Source organism: Schistocerca americana, chromosome 2, assembly GCF_021461395.2.
Source record: "Schistocerca americana isolate TAMUIC-IGC-003095 chromosome 2, iqSchAmer2.1, whole genome shotgun sequence".
Taxonomy (NCBI): Eukaryota; Metazoa; Arthropoda; class Insecta; order Orthoptera; family Acrididae; genus Schistocerca; species Schistocerca americana.
Window position 1 is genome coordinate 787,405,441 of NC_060120.1, and position 19,830 is coordinate 787,425,270.

Sequence of the window (19,830 nt, forward strand, 5' to 3'; positions counted from 1 at the left end):
ACATGGTTATTAAACCAAGACAAAGATAGAATATCTACAGTTGTCTGAAGGGTTAGACCTTACTGTAGGTACATTACTACAGCTGTAAATGCATTCGTTCTGGAATCTACCAGACCTGTAAGGTGTAATGTTGGAAATGTAGAGTGGTGTAGGCTAATAATGAATTGTATGAGTGGTTATAAATGTAAGTGTTATCATCACAAGGAGTCTAACGACAAACATTGTCACACGAGAGCGTTCTTTATCTACTAGTTCAACACAAATCACCATTTCCTTCATAGCGTAACGATTACTTTTTATTTAATGTCGAAATAGTTGCAAATGTGTGCTTAAAAATAATCACACATTTAAATACATTGCGACATTCCGTCAACTGCAACCAGATAATCTTTCGGAATGAAGTCTTTTGCAAAGAGTACTGGAAAGTAACATAATAGTCATAATAATAATAATAATTATTATTATTATTATTTATTATTGTATTAATATTAGATTGATGTAAAATGTCATAGTGTTTCTGAAGAAGCAGTTAGGGACGGAATATGGCTATACAGCTTAACCTGTATCAAATCGTATGACATAAACATGCCTTTTATAGTATGCATTCGTTCCTTGATCCGCTTTGATTTTTCTGCGCTTTTAGTTTACAGCTTTTAACTTCCAGAGCTGGTCCATCCACGTAGTGTGCACCTTCCAATTTTTCTTAATGTCCTTATTTCTTAAACTGTAACTACTTCTTCACCAGATGTAGTACATTTTTAGGTAGATTGGAAATAAACTTGGGAATTGATGTTTACAGCGGATATAAGGAGAATTCCTTGCAAAGTACTGAAAAGAAATAATTTTTTAATGTTAATCAAACTTCATTACATAATAACGTACAATATTATATAACTTTATAATGTGCTAATTTTAAAAAGCTAAAATAATCTAACATCTGTATTATGTACATATAGATCTGCTGTATATATTACAATAAATCTATCACAATGTTACAAGTATTGCCCTCTGGAACAAGTGAATTCTTTCTCTCTTTTCAAAAAATTATACTACTAAGAAACTCACTGCGAAAGGCCGACAATAGTGAATACGAAAAAGAATTAAATACTTTTTTCTAAAAACTTCCACGAGGCCTTTCGTAACTCTCGACAAAACTATATGGAAGAATTAGTTACGGCATTCTTTTACCTTTGACTAATCGGCAATTTAGTTATAGCTAACAGGAGAGCTATATTTTAAAATTTGATTTCTTCAAGTTATTTAATTAGAGTGATATTAGTGCCTTATAGGCAAATAGTTTAGTGTCTCTCTCTCTATGAACTGAACTATGAGAGAGTATACCGTTTTAATCGCAGCCTGTTCAAGCTAATGTCCTATGAATACTTATTTGTCAATAATCTCCAGTGTCTCTCGGAGTGTAATCCGAGAGCAGTACAATGTTGAAAGGCAGAACTGTGTCGGTAACAAAGGATGAAAGTGGACTGGACTTCCCGGACTACAGTACGTTTCCGTCTAGCCAGCGGCGATATTCGCGACGCTGGCGAGGAGAGAAAGTAGGAAGAGTGGCTAGTTAGCTGAGGGGGGCGCGGAGCTGACAGGTTGCCCTGAGACTGTGGCGGCTGCGGTGGCTGACTGCTGACTGCTGACGAGTCAGCAGCCGTTGTGAAGCAGCGCATCGGCCAGCCTCCAGACGCGCCACCAGCTGCCGCTGACAGCGCCGCCACGCGCATGCGCCCCCGGATTCCGCGCATGCGTGGAACGCCGCCACCAGCTGCGCGCCGTTTGCGCGTGCGCCTTCAGTTGCGACTGCGCGTCCAACATGTTGCTGGAGTCTGCCTGCAAGAACAACAAACAGGCCGGTGAACTATTTAGGTCTGCTCTGCTGCTCACAAGGGGACCGTACGAACTTCCCATCACGGATTTGATTCATACGGACAAGGTGCGCAGGGCGCGACTAGGACTTCAACATATGCAAACAAGATGACGTAACTCTCAACTGTTTCCGAGAAAGTCGCGTTTGAGTAATTTAGGCGTGCTTATATACTCGGTATGATGGTAACTACTATTAAAGTTAATATGAAACTTCCTGGCAGATTAAAACTGTGTGCCGGACCAAGACTCGAACTCGGGACCTCTGCTTTTCGCGGGCAAAGGTCCCGAGTTGGAGTCTCGGTCCGGTACACAGTTTTCATCTGCCAGGAAGTTTCATATCAGCGCACACTCCGCTGTAGAGTGAAAATTCATTCTACTATTAAAGTTGTCCGCAGCCGAACGAGTAAGCAGTTAGTGTCATAATCGTCAGGTCTCTGGATCGAATCTAGTTCCCAGTATTCCTTTTCTTTTTTCAGTTCCACCTAAATCCAGCAATAGATAGGCATACTACACGACGATACTAAGAGATAATGGATAACCGTTCATGAATGTAATTCAAGTTTGTTTTGCAATGGACACAATGAAAAAAACAACATTCACATGCAAAAATTCTGCTTGCATTACATGTGCTGTCGTAATAGTTATTGTTTTCCATGTTTCTATTATCATTATCATCCTGATTCGTGCAGTGTTCCACAAATACAGATACTAGAATATAAATAAAATGACTACACTGATTTGACTAAAAGTTCTTGTGTATCCGATTTATATCCAATCTCCTCACGACGCATTTCTAATAACAGATTTATTATGACTGTGTAAATCATCAGTATATAATGATTCATTTATTATTTTCGTAATATTTACCTTGAAAAAAAAAGGATAATTTGTTTCCGTGAGGATTTTTCTTCATTGTGTCTATTGCAAAACAAACTTGGCTTACATTCATGCACGGTTCTCTATTATCACATAGTTTCGTCGTCTAGCATGCCTCTCTATTGCTGGAATTAGGTGGAACTGAAAAAAGAAAAAGAATACCGGGAACTATATTTGATCCAGAGACCTGACGATTATGACACTAACTGCTTACTCGCTCGGCTGCGGAAAACTCTAATACAAGCTACCGTCACACCAAGTATATAAGCACGCCTAAAATATTCAAAAGCGATTTTCTCGGAAACAGTTGAGAGTTGAATTTTCGTGTTTAATATGATGAAATATGATCGAGTTTTAGTCGTGCCCTTCACAATCTATTAATATGAATAAAAGCGGTGAGGGAAAGTTTGTTCGGTCCCCTTGTCAGAGGTACAGTGGCCGCACATTCAGGAGCAACTATAAGAAAGGAAATTACGGATGCACCACAGAAGAAGGAAAACAAATGCCTGTTTAAATGAGCTCTCATTTGCTGACGATTAAATTAAACCCTTTATTGACTGCCAGTGAACAGATCATCATGAGGTATCAAAAAATTTCAAGCAGTCATCTTAACATAAATAATAAGACGTCAATATCAAAATTTAACCTGCGAGGTTCTATTATAGTCATAACCACTGACAAAAGAAGGTAGGGCGTCACAGCTGTGTTGTCACATGGAGTCAGGCACAAACCGTGAACAGTGAGACTCAATATTAACCACGTCCATCAATAAAAGATCAAAGTGACACAACAACATTAATTATGACATAAAGATGTATTCCTTCCGTGATGACATACTCTCTAAAGGTAGGAAAATATTATCAGCAAATCAGAATTACGGTAATTATAGATTCACAAACCAAGTACAGCATTGATGATAATTTTAATTCCAATTCGATAAGCGAAGGCGAGCGAGAGACACCAAATAGTGGGGATGTCCAAGTACAGTACTTTTTGCTGTTCGTAATTGTGATTAATTAAGAAATTATTATTTCTTGGTGAATAGTTAAGAAATTTATTATTTCGAGGTAAGGGAGACTTTGTGCCTCTCACCCCCCCCCCCTTTCTCTTTCTTCTCTCCCTCTCTCTCCCTCTCTCTCTCTCTCTCTCTCTCTCTCTCTCTCTCTCACACACACACACACACACACACACACACACACACACACACTTCTTCAAAACAATGTGTTGTTTACTAGGACTGGACAGTTACGACCGAGTGCACCAACATCGTTAAGTTTTACTGTGGCTCAAGCCCGCTTTTCGCGAGATATCCACGGTTCTAACTGCAAGATTGCGGTATTGAGATGGGGGCGATTTTTGACGTACTGAGATAGACTCAAGGCATCGTATGCCGTACCCTACACCCAAAAGAAAACAAGAAAGTTTATTAACTTATGAATCAAACTTACTAGGTATAGGATTAAATTTTGCCTCCACACGTGAACACATTGTCTGTTTTTCTCTAACGAGTGTACTACACGACACTTCTATTTTTGTATTTTTTTATATTTATGGTACGTGAAGTCTAAAACTCAAATCGACCTCTTCCAAAGTACTGTAGTTCGATGCAACCCTTGAAAATGGTCGAGAAAATCTTCTAAGTTTTCCTACCATGTTTAACATGCTAAAGTTAGGGAGACTTCTTTTCGACAACCGATGTGGCTCTTTGGTGGCGTTCTTGCTCACTACGAGGGTGGCCTGGCTTCCATTCCAGGTGGATTCGAGTTTTTAAACAAAGGTGCATGTTCTTCGAGCATTTTTGTGAAGTGTGAATTACAAAAAGATAAATAAAATTTGATTTGTAGTATTTTAACTTTAGGATCTTCTTTAACAATCTTTTATAAAAGTTGGCTAGATAAGAATTTATGTTTTCAATGAAAACTGGATTTTTGTGCCGGCCGGAGTGGCCGAGCGGTTCTATGCGCTACAGTCTGGAACCGCGCCACCGCTACGGTCGCAGGTTCGAATCCTTCATCGGGCATGGATGTGTGTGATGTCCTTAGGTTAGTTAGGTTTAAGTAGTTCTAAGATCTAGGGGAGTGATGACCTCAGACGTTAAGTCCCATAGTGCTCAGAGCCATTTGAAGCATTTATTGGATTTTTGTGTGCAGTATAGTTAGAAATGAGAAGTGCATTTTCATAAAAATAACATGTGTTAATTAGCAGATATTTTATGATTTTCTATTTAAATGACGCAGGCATTCGAATTTACAGTGAATATATCAGATCATTATCAGGTAGCATAAAATATCATGCCGACATCTTAATATAGATAATGCGACCTCAATAATAAAGTACAAAATATAACCTGTGAGGTTCTTTTGGGTCATAGCCACTGACAAAGCAATGGAAGGCATCATGGTTGTGGTAGTCATATAAAGTCAACTAAAGCTCGGCATTGTCATCCAGTTCGGCTGTGGTTGCACAAAGAGGGCACCACAGCGTACAGACTGTTCAGGCATAGGGATTGAGAGCAAGTTCCGTCATGAAAAAAGGCAATCACCAAAACAAGAAACTGTAAATTTCTCCTTTTGTACTGCAGCAGTCAGTTTTTCAAGAACTGATGCATTCGTGAAGCATATACATCTCGTACTTCGAAAAACTTTGTTTTCTTCTTTTGTCTCCCACTTCGCGAGAAACAAACGACAGGCCTAGCAGTGCGGTATAAACACACTTCTGCTCGTTGAGGAAAGGGAAAGCATGTGACAATGACGTCACTCACCAGCGACTGTCTAACAATGACGTCACTCACTAGCGACTGTCTAGAAGACTTACGTGTATAGGCAACCGTACACAAATTCCTGTCTCTGTTAACATTTTTGCATCTTCAGTGCGTCTTCAGTGCGTCTTCCATTGCAATACACGGAGTTAACTGCTGTGAAATGCAAAGTTGGCCGACGAATGTTTGCTGACCGGCGTATAATGCTGGTGCACCGCATGTGGAAGCATCAGCAATGGTCAACGGCATGAGGATGCAGAAGACAATACAAACCATTGCATTAAAGACACGTAGCGTGTACCCGCAAGACATTTCCTGTAATTTAAAAAGTGACGTGGTGATCTCTCCTCTCGCAAAAGGTTACTGATTAGTGGCCCATTCGGATCACCGGGAGGGGACTGCCAAGAGGGAGGTGCCGTGAGAAAAAGAGCGAAGCATACCGAGTCGGGAAGTAGAATGTCAGAAGTTTGAACGTGGTAGGGACGCTACAAAATTTGAAAAGGGAAATGCTAAGGATCAACCTAGATATAGTGGGAGTCAGTGGAGTGAAATAGAAAGAGGACAAGGATTTCTGGTCAGATGAGTATAGGATAATATCCACATCAGCAGAAAATGGTACCTCGAGTAGGATTTGGTAAGAGTAGGAAGGTAAAGCACAGGGTGAGTTGCTGTGAACAGTTCAGTAATAAAGTTGTTCTCATCAGAATCGACAGCCAACCAACACCGACAACGGTACTTTAGGTATACATAGCTACGTCGCAAGCAGAAGATTAAAGAAAAATATATGATGATACTGAACAGATAATTCAGTACGTAAAGTGAAACGTAAATCTATTACTCTTGGGGAACTTGAACGTGGTTGTAGAGCAAGGAGTAGAAGAAAGCGTTAAGGGAATATGGGCTTACTACTAGGAGTGAGAGAGGAGAAAGACTTTCTGCAATAAATTTCAGCTAGTAACAACGAATATTCTGTTTAAGAATCACAAAAGGAGGTGGTACACCTGGAAAATTCCTGGAGATACAGGAAGATTTCAGTTAAATTACCTCATGGTCGGCTAGAGATTCCGACATCGGATACTGGGTTGTAAGGCGTACCCAGGAACAGATACAGACTCAGATCACAATTTAGTAGGCTGAGGCTTAAGAGGTTAGTCAGGAAGAATCAGTACGCAAAGAAGTGGACATGGAAGTACTAAGGAAGAAAAGACACGCTTGAAGTCCTCGAAGGCTATAGATACTGCGTTAAGCTATAGCTCACCTGAAGAGGAACGATCATCCCTAAAAAGGGTAATCATAATTGTTGGAAAGATTATCATAGGTACAAAGAAGATAACTGCCAAGAAACCATACTCAGGAAAATTCAGGAATAGAGAAATACAAGTTGATTAGGAATGAAATAAACAGGAAGCGCAGGGAAGCTAAGGAGAAATGGCTCCATGAAAAATGTGAAGAAATCGAGAAAGAAATGATTGTCGGATGGACTGACTCAGTACACGGAAAAGTCAAAAGAACCTTCGGTGAAGTTAAAAGCAAGGATGCTAACATTAAGGGCGCAATGGCCATTCCACTGTTACAGAGGTGACAGCGGATAGGTGAAAGAGTACATTGAAGGCCTATGAGACGGGGGGGGGGGGGGGGGGGGGGAAAGACATGTCCGATGACGTGACAAAGGAGACAGGGGATTCAGTATTAGAATCACAATTTTAGAGAGCTTTGGAAGATTTAAGAGCTAATAAGGCAGTAGGTACAGATAAATTTCATCAGAATTTCTAGTATCATTAGCGGAAGAGGCAATAAAACGACTATTCACGTTGATTTGTAGAATGTATGAGTCTGGCGATGTACCATCTTCCTTTTGGAAAAACATCATACATACAATCCCCAAGATTGCAAGAGCCGACAAGTGCGAGAATTATCGCACAATCTGCTTAACAGCTTATGCAACAAAGTTGCTCACATGCATATTGGATGTAAAATAATATTAAGGATGTAATAGATGAACATTAGTTTGGCCTTAGGAAAGGTAAAGCCACGAGAGAGGCAGTTCTGACGTTGCGTCTGAGGATGGAATCAAGACTGAAATCAGTACACGTTCATAGGGTTGGTCGACCTAGAAAACGCGTTTGACAATTTCAAATTTTGCAATATATTCAACATTCTAAAGAAAACAGGAGTAAGCTATAAGGAAAGACGGGTAATGTACAACATGTTCAAGAGCCAGGAGGGCACAATAAGAGTAGAAGACCAACAACGAAGTGCTCAGATTATAGGGGTGTAAGACAGGAATGTAGTCTTTCGCTCTTGCTGTTCAATGTATGTATCGAAGAAGTAATGACGAAAATAAAAGAAAGTTTCAAGAACGCAATTAAAATTGAAGGTGGAAGGATACCGATGATAATATTCGCTGACGACAGTGCTATCCTCAGTGAAACTAAAGAAGAATTACATGATCTTCTCAACGGAATGAACAGTCTGATGAGTACAGAATATGGACTGAGAGTAAAGAGAAGACAGACGAAGTAATGAGAAGTAGCAGAAATGAGAACAGTGAGACACTTAACTTCAGAATTGATGGTCACGACGTAGATGAAGTTAAGAAATTCTGTTACGTAGGAAGTAAAACAACTAATGACAAACGGAGTAAGGATGACATCAAAAGCAGACTAGCACTGGCAAAAATGGCATTCCTTGCCAAGAGAAGTCAACTAGTATCAAACAAGGGCCTTAATTTGAGGAAAAAATTTCTGAGAATGTACGTTTGGAGTGAAACATGGACTGTGGGAAAACCAGAAGAGAATCGAAATATCTGAGCTGTGGTGCTACAGACGAATGATGAAAATTAGGTGGACTCTTAAGGTAAGGAATGAGGAGGCCGTGCGCAGAATCGGAGAAGGAAAGGAATATGTGCAAAACACTGACAAGGAGGAGGGACAGGATGATAGGACATGTGTTAAGACATCAGGGAATAACTTCCGTGGTACTAGATGGAGCTGTACAGGGTAAAAACTGCAGGGGAAGACATACACTGGAATACATCCAGCAAATAATTGAGAAAGTAGGGTGCAAGTGCTACTCTGAGATGAAGAGATTGGCTCAGGGGTGGAATTCGTGGTGGCCCGCATCAGACTAGTCAGGGGACGGATGACTGAAAAAAAAACAGTAGTATTATACTTCTACTGTGTATCACGTAAAGTAATGGTAGCGTGAAGCAGTTACAATGCATTTACAAACATGGTTTGTAGGCACGCCAAATTTATGAATCATAAATCGCCGGTTCACTATCTATTCGCGCATTTTGCGACGTCCGCACGCGATTTAACAGTAACGGTCGTACTTCTTCAGAGTGGGACCAATATGCGTCGCAACTGTGTCGTTTAATTTAAGTTCGAAATTACAGAAGCTGTCGCTCGTGACTCACCACGAACGACATCAATTCTCCAGAGCCGTTTCGACACCAAAAACTGTAGGTTCCAGCACCGTGACAACAGCCACGAGGATTGTAAAACTTTGGCTGTTGGTACAAGTGAAGCAGGAGGGAGTGGCAGCACTTGTGGACGGCGGCGTGCTCACGAATAGCCCTCGCCTGTAGGCAAAACTGAGCCAGCCGTGGCTCGTGTTTCTGGCGCCAGTGTTTTCGCAGCTGTGCGCCGCGCCGCGCATACAGACACGCCTGTGGTAGCCGTCGGCACTTCTGGCGCCGAAGCGCCGAAAGGAGCGCCTTTCTGCGGTTACCGGTACCGACACCAGCCGCAGGCATTCCACTGAAGGCGCGCTTCCGCGTACCGTCACGACTGCTTACTGTTCTCTGTCGTCACGCGGATGTTGCTCTAGAGCCCATTCTACTGCGGGAATTCTCCTGTGGTCCCAGAACTATGCCACACCTTTCTCCCTTCGAATTTGTTCTCGTTCTTAGGAGGACGCTATACATGTTGTTACTGTGTTTATAGCATGGCAGTTAAGTAGATATACACGACGGACGAAGTTCTGGAATTCGACGTCCTTGCAAGAAAAATTACGCATGATGGGCAAAACAAGGAGGATGTAAGAAGAAGCATAGCACAGGGGAAGAGGGCCTTCCTGACAAAGAGGAAGTGTACTTTTGTCAAACACAGGCCTTAATTTGGAGTACAGCAATCTATGGAAGGCCGGCTGGAGTGGCCGAGCGGTTCTATGCGCTTCAGTCTGGAACCGCGCGACCGCTGCGGTCGCAGGTTCGATTCCTGCCTCGGGCATGGACGTGTGTGATGTCCTTAGGTTAGTTAGGTTTAAGTAGTTCTAAGTTCTTGGGGACTGATGACCTCAGATGTTAAGTTCCATAATGCTCAGAGCCATTTGGACCATTTTTTATGAATCTATGGAAGTGATTCATTGCCTGTGGGAAAGCCGAAAAACAAAATAATCGAAAGGTTTGAGATGGGGTGCTATAGAAGGATGTTGAAAATTAGGTGGAGCAATGGGATAAAAAAAATGTTCAAATGTGTGTGAAATCTTGCGGGACTTAACTGCTAAGGTCATCAGTCCCTAAGCTTACACACTAAGGACAAACACACATATCCATGGCCGAGGGAGGACTCGAACCTCCACCAGGACCAGCCGCACAATGGGATACGAAAGGTGGAGGTTCTCTGTAGAATCGGCAAGGGAAGGAATACAGGACAGCACAGACAAGAAGAAAGGACAGAATGATAGAGCATGTGTTAAGTATCAGGGTACTGGTCCATGGTACAAGGGATCTGTTGAGATTAAAAACTGTAGAAAGTCACAAGTTGAAATACATCCAAGAAATAGTTGAGGACGATGAGTGCAAGTGCAGTTCGTGGAGGGCCGCATCAAACTGCTCAGAAAACTGAAGGCCCAAGGAAACCGATGCATTATGCACATCTCTTTGATTGTGGGTTCTCTGATTAAGTACAATTTAGAATTTTACTACTTACAACTTTTATGAACAGCTTGAAATCTACAACCACAGAAACAAATGTTGTCATAATTATCTAAATGATAACAGAGAAACCATCTCTTTCAAACATTTTGGTTCTGTTACATGAACAAGTATACCATACAGTCACTGTTCTCAAATTCATTTCGCCCTTTCTCTCACCTTCAATATTTCTTTTTTGGGATAATCTTCATATTCTTCGCTGTATCTGCCTCATTACAGGCATCATAAGAGCACTCTCTACCTTTCTTCACCCTGTGCCTTACTTAATATACTGGTAACTTCGTCTACTTTTAATGTCATTCAGCATTCCAAACCTTTCTCTACTCTTCCCTCCAATCTCTCCTTCGATGATTCTTCGTTACAGGCGGTTTATTCGCCATATATGTTTCAGTGAATAAGTTTACACATTCTTATCGTTTCCACCAATTTCCTTCTCACTCGTAGTTTTCGAAAACTCCTTCATTCGTTATTCTGTCAGTCCATCGCACTTTACGAGTTTTACTCCACAATAAATTTCAAAACTAATCGACAGTATTTGCTCTTTCTTTTTAACGGTCCATGATTTGCTCTCATGTAATATTACAGTCCAGACAAAACATCTACGGCACTTCTCTCTTATTCGAAGGATCCTTTTTGCCGCTAAGACAGTCTTTCATGTTTTCTAATGTTCTTTTACGAGCTTATATTCTACTTCTCATTTCCTCGACCTAGATTCTTTTCTCTGTCATTAAACTTCCATAGTGCATCATAATACAGTTATAGGTTGACTGGATCAGGGAGAAGGAACCAAACAGCGAGGTCATCGGTCCCATCGGATAAGGGAGGGATGGGGAAGGAAGTGGACCGTGCCCTTTCAGAGGAATCATCCCGGCATTTGCCTGAAGTGATTTTAGGGAGATCACGAGAAATCTAAATAAGGATGGCCGGACATGGGTTTGAACCGACGTCCTCCCGAATGCGAGTCCAGTGCATCAACCACTGAGCCGCCTAGTTCGGTAATACAGTTATACTTACCATCAGCATACGTAGGTCGAGTGTCGTGTCTACTGCCTCCACGGATCGAAGCCTGCGGTTGGGTGAAGTTGGGGCCATATTTTGTTCAAAAGAACCATCCTGTGATTCACGTTAAGTGATTTAAGTAAACCACACAATAACTAAACCAGAGCGGCTAGATCACTTCTCTCCAGTGGCCTAGTGACCTAGATCAGTCAAATATAAAGTCTAAGGATCTGTACCGTCTAGATCACTTGAAATGTATTAATGTATTCCCAGACGCATAACTGTCTTGATGAGGTGGTGTTCACTATAGTGGAGGTGTCAATATGGAGTGGGCAGAATCAAGGGACGCGAGGACTTTTATTTTTATTTTTTTCATTATACTCAGCTACTTTGATGCTATCCCCTACATTACCCAAACTTTAACTAATATATCTCTGTATAACTACTAAACAACATCTTCTAAACACTTTTATGTATAATCTAGTTTGTCTCAGGCCCTATTATCTTATCCCTGTACTGCTCCTTCCAACCTCAGTTTCATTACTTCTCTGTGCTGCGTCATATCCTATTTACTTGTCCTTTTTCCTTGTAAGGGTCTTCACAAGTACCTTCATTTCGAACTTTATCTGCCCACTTAGTCTTTAACATTCTTACATAGCTTCTTCTGTCCTTGCGCTGTGTGCGCAGTCGATAGCTCCAGAGTGAAATCACCAGAGGACGCCACCAACACTAAGCACACACACTTAATGCTAGGCGCCACTCAGTTGCGATCTGTCGCCAACCTGATGACGCTCGTAAACTGGAACCTATTTATGTTTCTGGCACGAGACCTTCAGATAGTTGGCCCCATACGCCGCTAGTCATGTTAGTTGCTACAAAGGGCGCTAAATACCTGGAACTACTTTCCTCTTCCTCAAAATGGAGCGCACACGACCATCATTCCACCGGTCGCGGATAAATGGAGACACACCGCACACAGTCTATATCTACGTCTATATAGATACTCCACGAGTGGAGAGCACCATTTACCATTACTAGTCAGTTCCTTTCCTATTTACTAGTCAGTTCCTTTCCTATTCCACTAGACTGTCTATATGCCTCCGTGTGAGCCCTGATTTCTCGTATATTATCTTCGTCGTCCTCAAGCGCAATGTATGTAATTCGGTAGACAGTTTCGAATGTCGGTACTCGAAATTTTCTCAGTAGTGTTCCTCGAAAAGCACGTCTCCTTCCCTCCAGGGTTTCCCAATTGAGCTCCCCATGCATCTCCGTAAGACCTGTGTTGTTCGAACCTATCGGTAACAAATCTAGCAGCCCGCCTCTGAACTGCTTCGATGTACTCCTTCAATCCGGCCTGGTACGGATCGCAAACACTCGAATGGATCGAGAATAGGTCTCACCAGCGTTCTATATGCGATTCCCTTTACAAGTGAAACACACTTTTCTACAATTCTCCCAATAAACCGACGACTACCATTCACCTTCTCTACCACAGTCCTCACATGCTCATTCCATGTCATATCGCTTTGTAACTTTACGCCTAGATATCTAAACAACATTACTGTGTCAAGCAGTACACTACTAATGCTACATCCCAAATTTACAGGCTTGTTATTCTTACGCTTCCGCATTAACTTATATTTTACCACATTTAGAGCTAGCTGCCATTCATCACACCAACTATAAATTGTTCTAAGTCACCTTGTATCTTCTTACATTCACTCAACTTCGTCAAATTATCGTACATAACGGCACCATCAGCAAACACAACGGATAGCTGCCCAACTCGTCCGCCAATCCATTTATGTTTATAGACAACAACAGCGATACTATCACACTTCACTGGGGCACTCCTGACGATACCCTTGTTTCTGATGAACACTCACCGTCGAGGATAACGATGCTTCATCTGCAAATAACCTAAGACGTTTGCACAGATTGTCTCCTAAATCGTTTATATAGATGAAGGAACAGCAGATGGCCTATGAAACTATCTTGGGGAACGTCAGAAATCACTTCTGTTTTACCCGATAATTTTCCGTCAATTACCAAGAAGTGTGACCTCTCTGACACGGAATCACGAACCCAGTCACATAACAGACGATATTCCGTAAGCACGCAATTTCACTACAAGCCACTTGTATGGTACAGTGTCAAAAACCTTCTGGAAATCTAGAAATACGGCATCGATTTGAAATCCCTTGTCAATCGCACTCAACACTTCGTGTGTGTAAAGAGCTAGTTGTGTTTCACAAGAACGATGTTTTCTAAATCCGTGTTGACTGTGTGTCAATAGACCGTTCTCTTCGATGTAATTCGTAATGCTGGAACACAATATATGCTCAAAAGTCCTGCTGCCTATCTACGGTAATGATATGTGCCTGTAATTTAGTGGATTACTTCAAGTACCTTTGCCGCGCGGGATTAGTCTAGCGGTCTGAGGCGCTGCAGTCATGGCGGCTGGTCCTAGCGGAGGTTCGAGTCCTCCCTCGAGCATTGGCGTGTGTGTTTGTCCTTAGGATAATTTAGGTTACGCAGTGTGTAAGCTTAGGGGCTAGTGACCTTGGCAGTTAAGTCCCATAAGATCTCACACACATTTGAACATTTTTTTTCAAGTACCTTTCTTGAATATTGGTGTGACTTATGCAACTTTCCAATCTTTGGGTAACGATCTTTCGTCGAGCTAGCGGTTGTGTACCGTCATGTAGAAGAAGGTGTAAATAGATGAATGGCGAACACTAACATCACTTAACGAAGGTTATTCAGCACTTGCACATACAAGAGCGCGGAGCGAACTGACCCTGGCCAGAACACATACAGTATATATACAGCTACAGAACATTCCAGTACAATGATTCTTAACATTTCTGGATACTTCTAGAATGTACTCGAACCGAATATAGAATTTAAAATTGTGCAGTACAGGTGAGTGTTTAACTCACGCAACAATTTAATGTCATAACCACCACACCACGGTGCTACTCAACTTCCACTGCGACAATATGATTGTTATGTATGCTGTCATCTTCGGGTCTTAAAATCTTTTGAGGTAAAACATGTTCATTTTACCAACTGTGACATAATCGCGTGTACAAACAGTGATCCAATACTGTAAAATGCTTTTTTATTCCAGCCTCCGATCACAAATGAATTCTTTAGACGATGACTGGTTTCAGTCTGTAATGACCATCTACAGATCTTTTTTACGCCATGTCCTAAAGTGATACAGCATAATGTCATCGTCAAAACATATAAATATAATCAGCATAGCATCGTCCCATAGATTTAAAATATGGTGTAGAATAGGCCACATGATCCACATAGAGATTATTGCCAAATGGCTGTGTCACTTTAGGACATGGCGTAAAAAAGATCTGAAGATGGTCATCGTCTAAAGAATTCATTTGTGATCAGAGACTGGAATAAAAAAGCATGTACATTTTACGCTGACCTCAAGCACAAGACGTCAAGGGGATGAAAATAGCACATTATAAAAGGTTTTTCATCGCCAGATTTTATCTCCACCGAGTCGTTAATATGTTATGTTACTTTACCTAGCTCGTCCGTAGATTTTTTGCACAGCAGTGTAATGTGAGATGAATGCGTGGGTGGAGGGGGGGGGAGGGGGGGGGATTTCCTTCCGCCTTCTTCATCCAAAGGACGCCGCCACTCCGACTTTAATGCTGTCACTCTTCGAGACGGCAAAGCCTAAAGCGGAGCCTTGTCGTGTGCTGATGATGACGGAGACGGCGAGCAGAAAGGCGCAGGCGGGATGACGTGGGGCAGAGTGCGGCGAGCCTGCATAAAACAGAAGCCCTGGGCGCCGCCTGATGGGGCCATTCGTCACGGATGGCGCGGCCACGCCCTCCGCGTAAAGCGAACTCCATTACGGCGAGTGGCTGGCCTGTCGCGGACGCTAATGATAATTTCTGCGCAGCGCTGAGCGGCGACCGGCCCGGTGCGGAATATCGGGGCTAGGCGTGCCCCTCCCGCGTGCCGCTCACCACGTCGCCACCCGAGCCATTTTGGGACTGGTTTCCCTATTTAAACCTTGGCTTACTCTCATACGTCTAGGCCCGGAGTAATGCACAAATTTTAAGTAAAAAAAGAAAAAAAGACCTTATTGCCAATAGAAAATATACTGTTCAAAAGAATAAGCACGCAATTTCACTACAAGACACTTCTATGGTACAGTGTCATACTCTCACATGTCTAGGCCCGGAGTATTGCACAAATTTTAAATAAAAAAAAGACCTTATTGCCAACAGAAAATACACCGTTCAAAAGAATAAGCACGCAATTTAACTACAAGCTACTTCTATGGTACAGTGTCGAAAACCTTCTGGAAATCTAGAAATACGGCATCAATTCGAAATCCCTTGTCAATAGCACTCAACAAAATGGTTCAAATGGCCCTGAGCACTATGGGACTTAACGTCTATGGTCATCAGTCCCCTATAACTTAGAACTACTTAAACCTAACGACATCACACAACACCCAGTCATCATGAGGCAGAGAAAACCCCTGACCCCGCCGGGAATCGAACCCGGAAACCCGGGCGTGGGAAGCGAGAACGCTACCGCACGACCACAAGCTGCGGACAGCACTCAACACTTCGCTGTTCCACGGGACTGGAAGAAGGCCCAGATCATAGCAATCTATAAAAAGGGTAAAAAATCGGATGCACATAATTACGGCCAATTTCACTGACATCGATTTGTTGAAGGACCATGGAAACATATTTTGTGTTCAGACATAACCAATTTTCTAGACTCTGAGAAGCTTATCTGGAGAAACCAGCACGGTTTTTGGAAACAGCGGCCATGCGAGACACAGCTGGCCCTCTTTGTGCATGATATACAACTGGCTCTAGATGCCGGCTCCCAGGTTGATGCCATATTTCTCGATTTTCGAAAGGCGTCCGACTCAGTTCCGCACTGTCGCTTGCTCCAAAAAGTGCCCGCTTACGGCCTATCCGATGACAAATGTGGTTCAAAAATGGTTCAAATGGCTCTGAGCACTATGGGACTCAACTGCTGTGGTCATAAGTCCCCTAGAACTTAGAACTACTTAAACCTAACTAACCTAAGGACATCACACACATCCATGCCCGAGGCAGGATTCGAACCTGCGACCGTAGCGGTCGTGCGGTTCCAGACTGTAGCGTCTTTAACCGCTCGGCCACTCCGGCCGGCTGACATATGTGGTTGGATAGAAAGTTTTCTAACAGACAGGGAGCAATATGTCGTCGTGAACGGGGTGACTTCAACAGAAACAAGCGTAGCTTCGGGTGTGCCCCAGGGCAGCGTAATAGGTCCGCTGCTTTTTACGATTTACGTAAACGATCTGGTTGATGGTATTGACAGCGGCCTTAGACTGTTTGCTGATGATGCTGTACTCTACAGGAAAGTAGTGTCACACAAAAGTTGTGAACAAATCAATGAGGATTTGTAGACAATAAATGCATGGTGTAATGACTGGCAGTTATCTCTCGGTATTAGTGTAACCTACTGCGTATAACAAGGCGAAAATCCCCATTAATGTATGAGTACAAAATAAATGATCAGTCTTTGGAAGCGGTAACATCCGTCAAGTATCTGTATGTCACTATTCGAAGTGATCTCATATGGAATGATCAGGTTACACAAGTAACGGGCAAGGCGAACTCTAGATTGCGGGTTATTGGTAGAATCCTCAAGCGCTGCAGTCCTTCAACAAAGGAAATAGCTTACAATACGTTAGTTCGTCCAGTCTGAGAGTACTGTTCGTCTGTATGGGACCTTTCCCAGTTAAGTCTGATTCAAGAGAAGGTCCAAAGAAGAGCGGCAAGATTGGTGACTGGTACATTTAGCCATCGCGAGAGCGTTACAAATCCCACAGAAAGTGGGACACACTTCCAGATAGACGGCGCGCCAAGCGGAAGGGGCTGCTCACTAAATACCGAAATCCGATCTTCGCCGAGGATTTGAGCGTATATTATTACCACCAACTTTCAGCTCGTGCAATGATCTCCATTCTAAGATAAGCTCGTACTGAGGCGTTCAGACAGTCGATTTTCCCTCACGCGATCCACGAGTGAAACAGACAGGGGGAAATATGACTTTGGCGCGAATGGTGCCCTCCGCCAGACACCGCTTGCTGGTTGGAGGAGTATATATGTTGGTTTAGAAAATCCGGTATGTTTATTTTGATACAGACGGTACCTGGTCTGACTGCATGGTTTGAGATCTTCGCTTTCAGTTTAGTCAGCATTAAAATCATCCGCTATTTATTGACTGCGTTATGCGTTACAAAGTCAAATGGTCCCTCAGAATGAAGTAAGTGCCGACGTCCCAGTGTTTTGCCGAGCGAGGTGCTACAATGGTTAGCAAACTGGACTCGCATTCGAGAGAACGACTGTTCAATCCCGCGTCCGGCATCCTTATTTAGGTTGTCTGTGATTTCTCTAACTCCCTTCAGGCAAATGCCGGGATGGTTCCCTCGAAAGGGCACGACCGACTTCCTTCCCCATCCTACTCTAATCCGATAAGACCGATGACGTCGCTGTTCGGCCTCCACCTAACCCAACCCAGTGTTTTCCAGTGATGTACACCGGTGGCAGTTGACATCTGTGGACGTTGTATACAATCGAACGCTTGCAATGCGTTGCGGCACCGTACGGTTACCGCCAGAGCATTGTAAGAAGATCTCAGAAGAGACGCTGGAGAAGCTGTGTCGGATCAGAGTGTAATTAAGAGGTTAGAGGTTATGAAAAAGGCACTTAGGACCGAGACGTCCTGTTCAAGTACCCCATTGAGAAACGACGTCTTGCAGCTCGCCCTCAGATCTGCAGTTCTCATAACAACTGCCAACTTCATTACTGGCGAAACGTGTTATTTACAGACGAGTCCAGATATTCTCTCGAATGTGACGGCCCTGTTCGTGAGGGAACCCATGACTAGCAGTACATGTCAAATGTTGTCCAGGAAATCGACAGATTTGGCCAAGATGTGGGGAGGCTTCAGTGTTGACAGTCATGGCCATCTTGTCGTTGTCAGTGGTCGCCTTATGGCCGGGCAGTACGTCCAACAGATCCTGTTGCTCCATGTGGTAGCTGCCGCATTCGGTGGTGGCCCTGAATTCCTTCCAATGCCAGGGCCCACGTGGCGGGCGTCAGCACGAGGGTCTTGCGAAGTCTGAATATTGAAGCGATGGAATGGCCGGCGGTAAATCCCGACCTAAACCCCATTGTGCCTATGGGGTAAGCTTGACAGATGTGTTCGTGGTCGTCCTGTTCCACTACAGACTCTCCAAGAACTCTCATTGAGGAAACAGGTAGACTTCCGTGGAACAATACAGAGCATGCAACTAGGTGTAAACGTTCACGGAGGGCACATATATTATTGAAGCCTTTAAAGTCGAATGGAAAACACCCACGACGACAAGATGAGTGATTTTTTCCATCTTGTTTTCAAGGACTGTCGGACATATCAGCTTCTTTATGTAAATGATCGAGGATGACATGATCTTCTGTTGTGAACAAATGCTTAATATAAATTGGTAACATAACCTGTCCTTAATTATTGCTCCATGGAGTATGACAGACGTCCGAATTCATGTTTCCTAATTCTTTTGAGCAGTGTACGTAACTGAACATCGTCTTTCGTCTGCCTACATCAGTGATCACCAAAGCATTTCAAAAATGCCGTAACCGGTTTCGAAAAGCCATTGGTTATAATCAGGCTTAAGGTACATGCAGCAAACAGTGACGTAACGTTCTCGTTGCGCTGTCAACACAGGTGTATTCGATAACACAACAGGAGACATTACGTCACTGTTACGTCACCGCTTGCAGCACGTGCTTTTTGGCCTGGTGATGACCAATGAATCATCCACTCTTCCAAACCGGTTACTACATACAATAACGGATGAAGTAAAAGATTTCACCTATATAGGAAGCGAGATTACACAGGCTTGCTGAAGCAAGAGTAATATCATAAGTAGATTGGCTTTGCCTTGGAAATAATTCTTCCACAAAACATTGAAGAATTTCCTGGAAGTGCAGATCTGGAGCACAGTGTTTGTGGAACAGAGGAGTGGAACATCGAAAAGCCGGAGAAGAAGAAGCTTGAAACGATTGAAACATGAGGCTGCCGAAGTCATTGGAGGAAAGATTACAGTTAATACAGACGAAGGATGCGGAAAATGACCAGCAAATGGCTTGGCTGTGTGTTACTGTTTGTACACAGCCACATATTTTATAAAAATAAGCATACTGTTAACTGGAAGTGTGTGACCTAATAATTTAACACGTCAACGATCGCTTAGATGTGTAGAAAATGAAATCACATTACCGATTTCGGCAAGTATTTTGCATTTTTATATGTGCTTAAACCACAAAAAACT

At 42.8% G+C, this 19,830-nt stretch overlaps 1 protein-coding gene across 1 annotated transcript in view; it reads right to left on the reverse strand.

The window, feature by feature from the left end:
- Positions 1-826: 826 nt before the first annotated feature.
- Positions 827-19,830, reverse strand: part of LOC124594433 — a 173,182-nt gene continuing 154,178 nt past the window's right edge. The window contains exon 4 of the mRNA XM_047132809.1: positions 827-1,836. Coding sequence (XP_046988765.1) covers positions 1,651-1,836 — 186 coding nt within the window. The 3' untranslated portion in view covers positions 827-1,650. The remainder of the gene's footprint in view (positions 1,837-19,830) is intronic.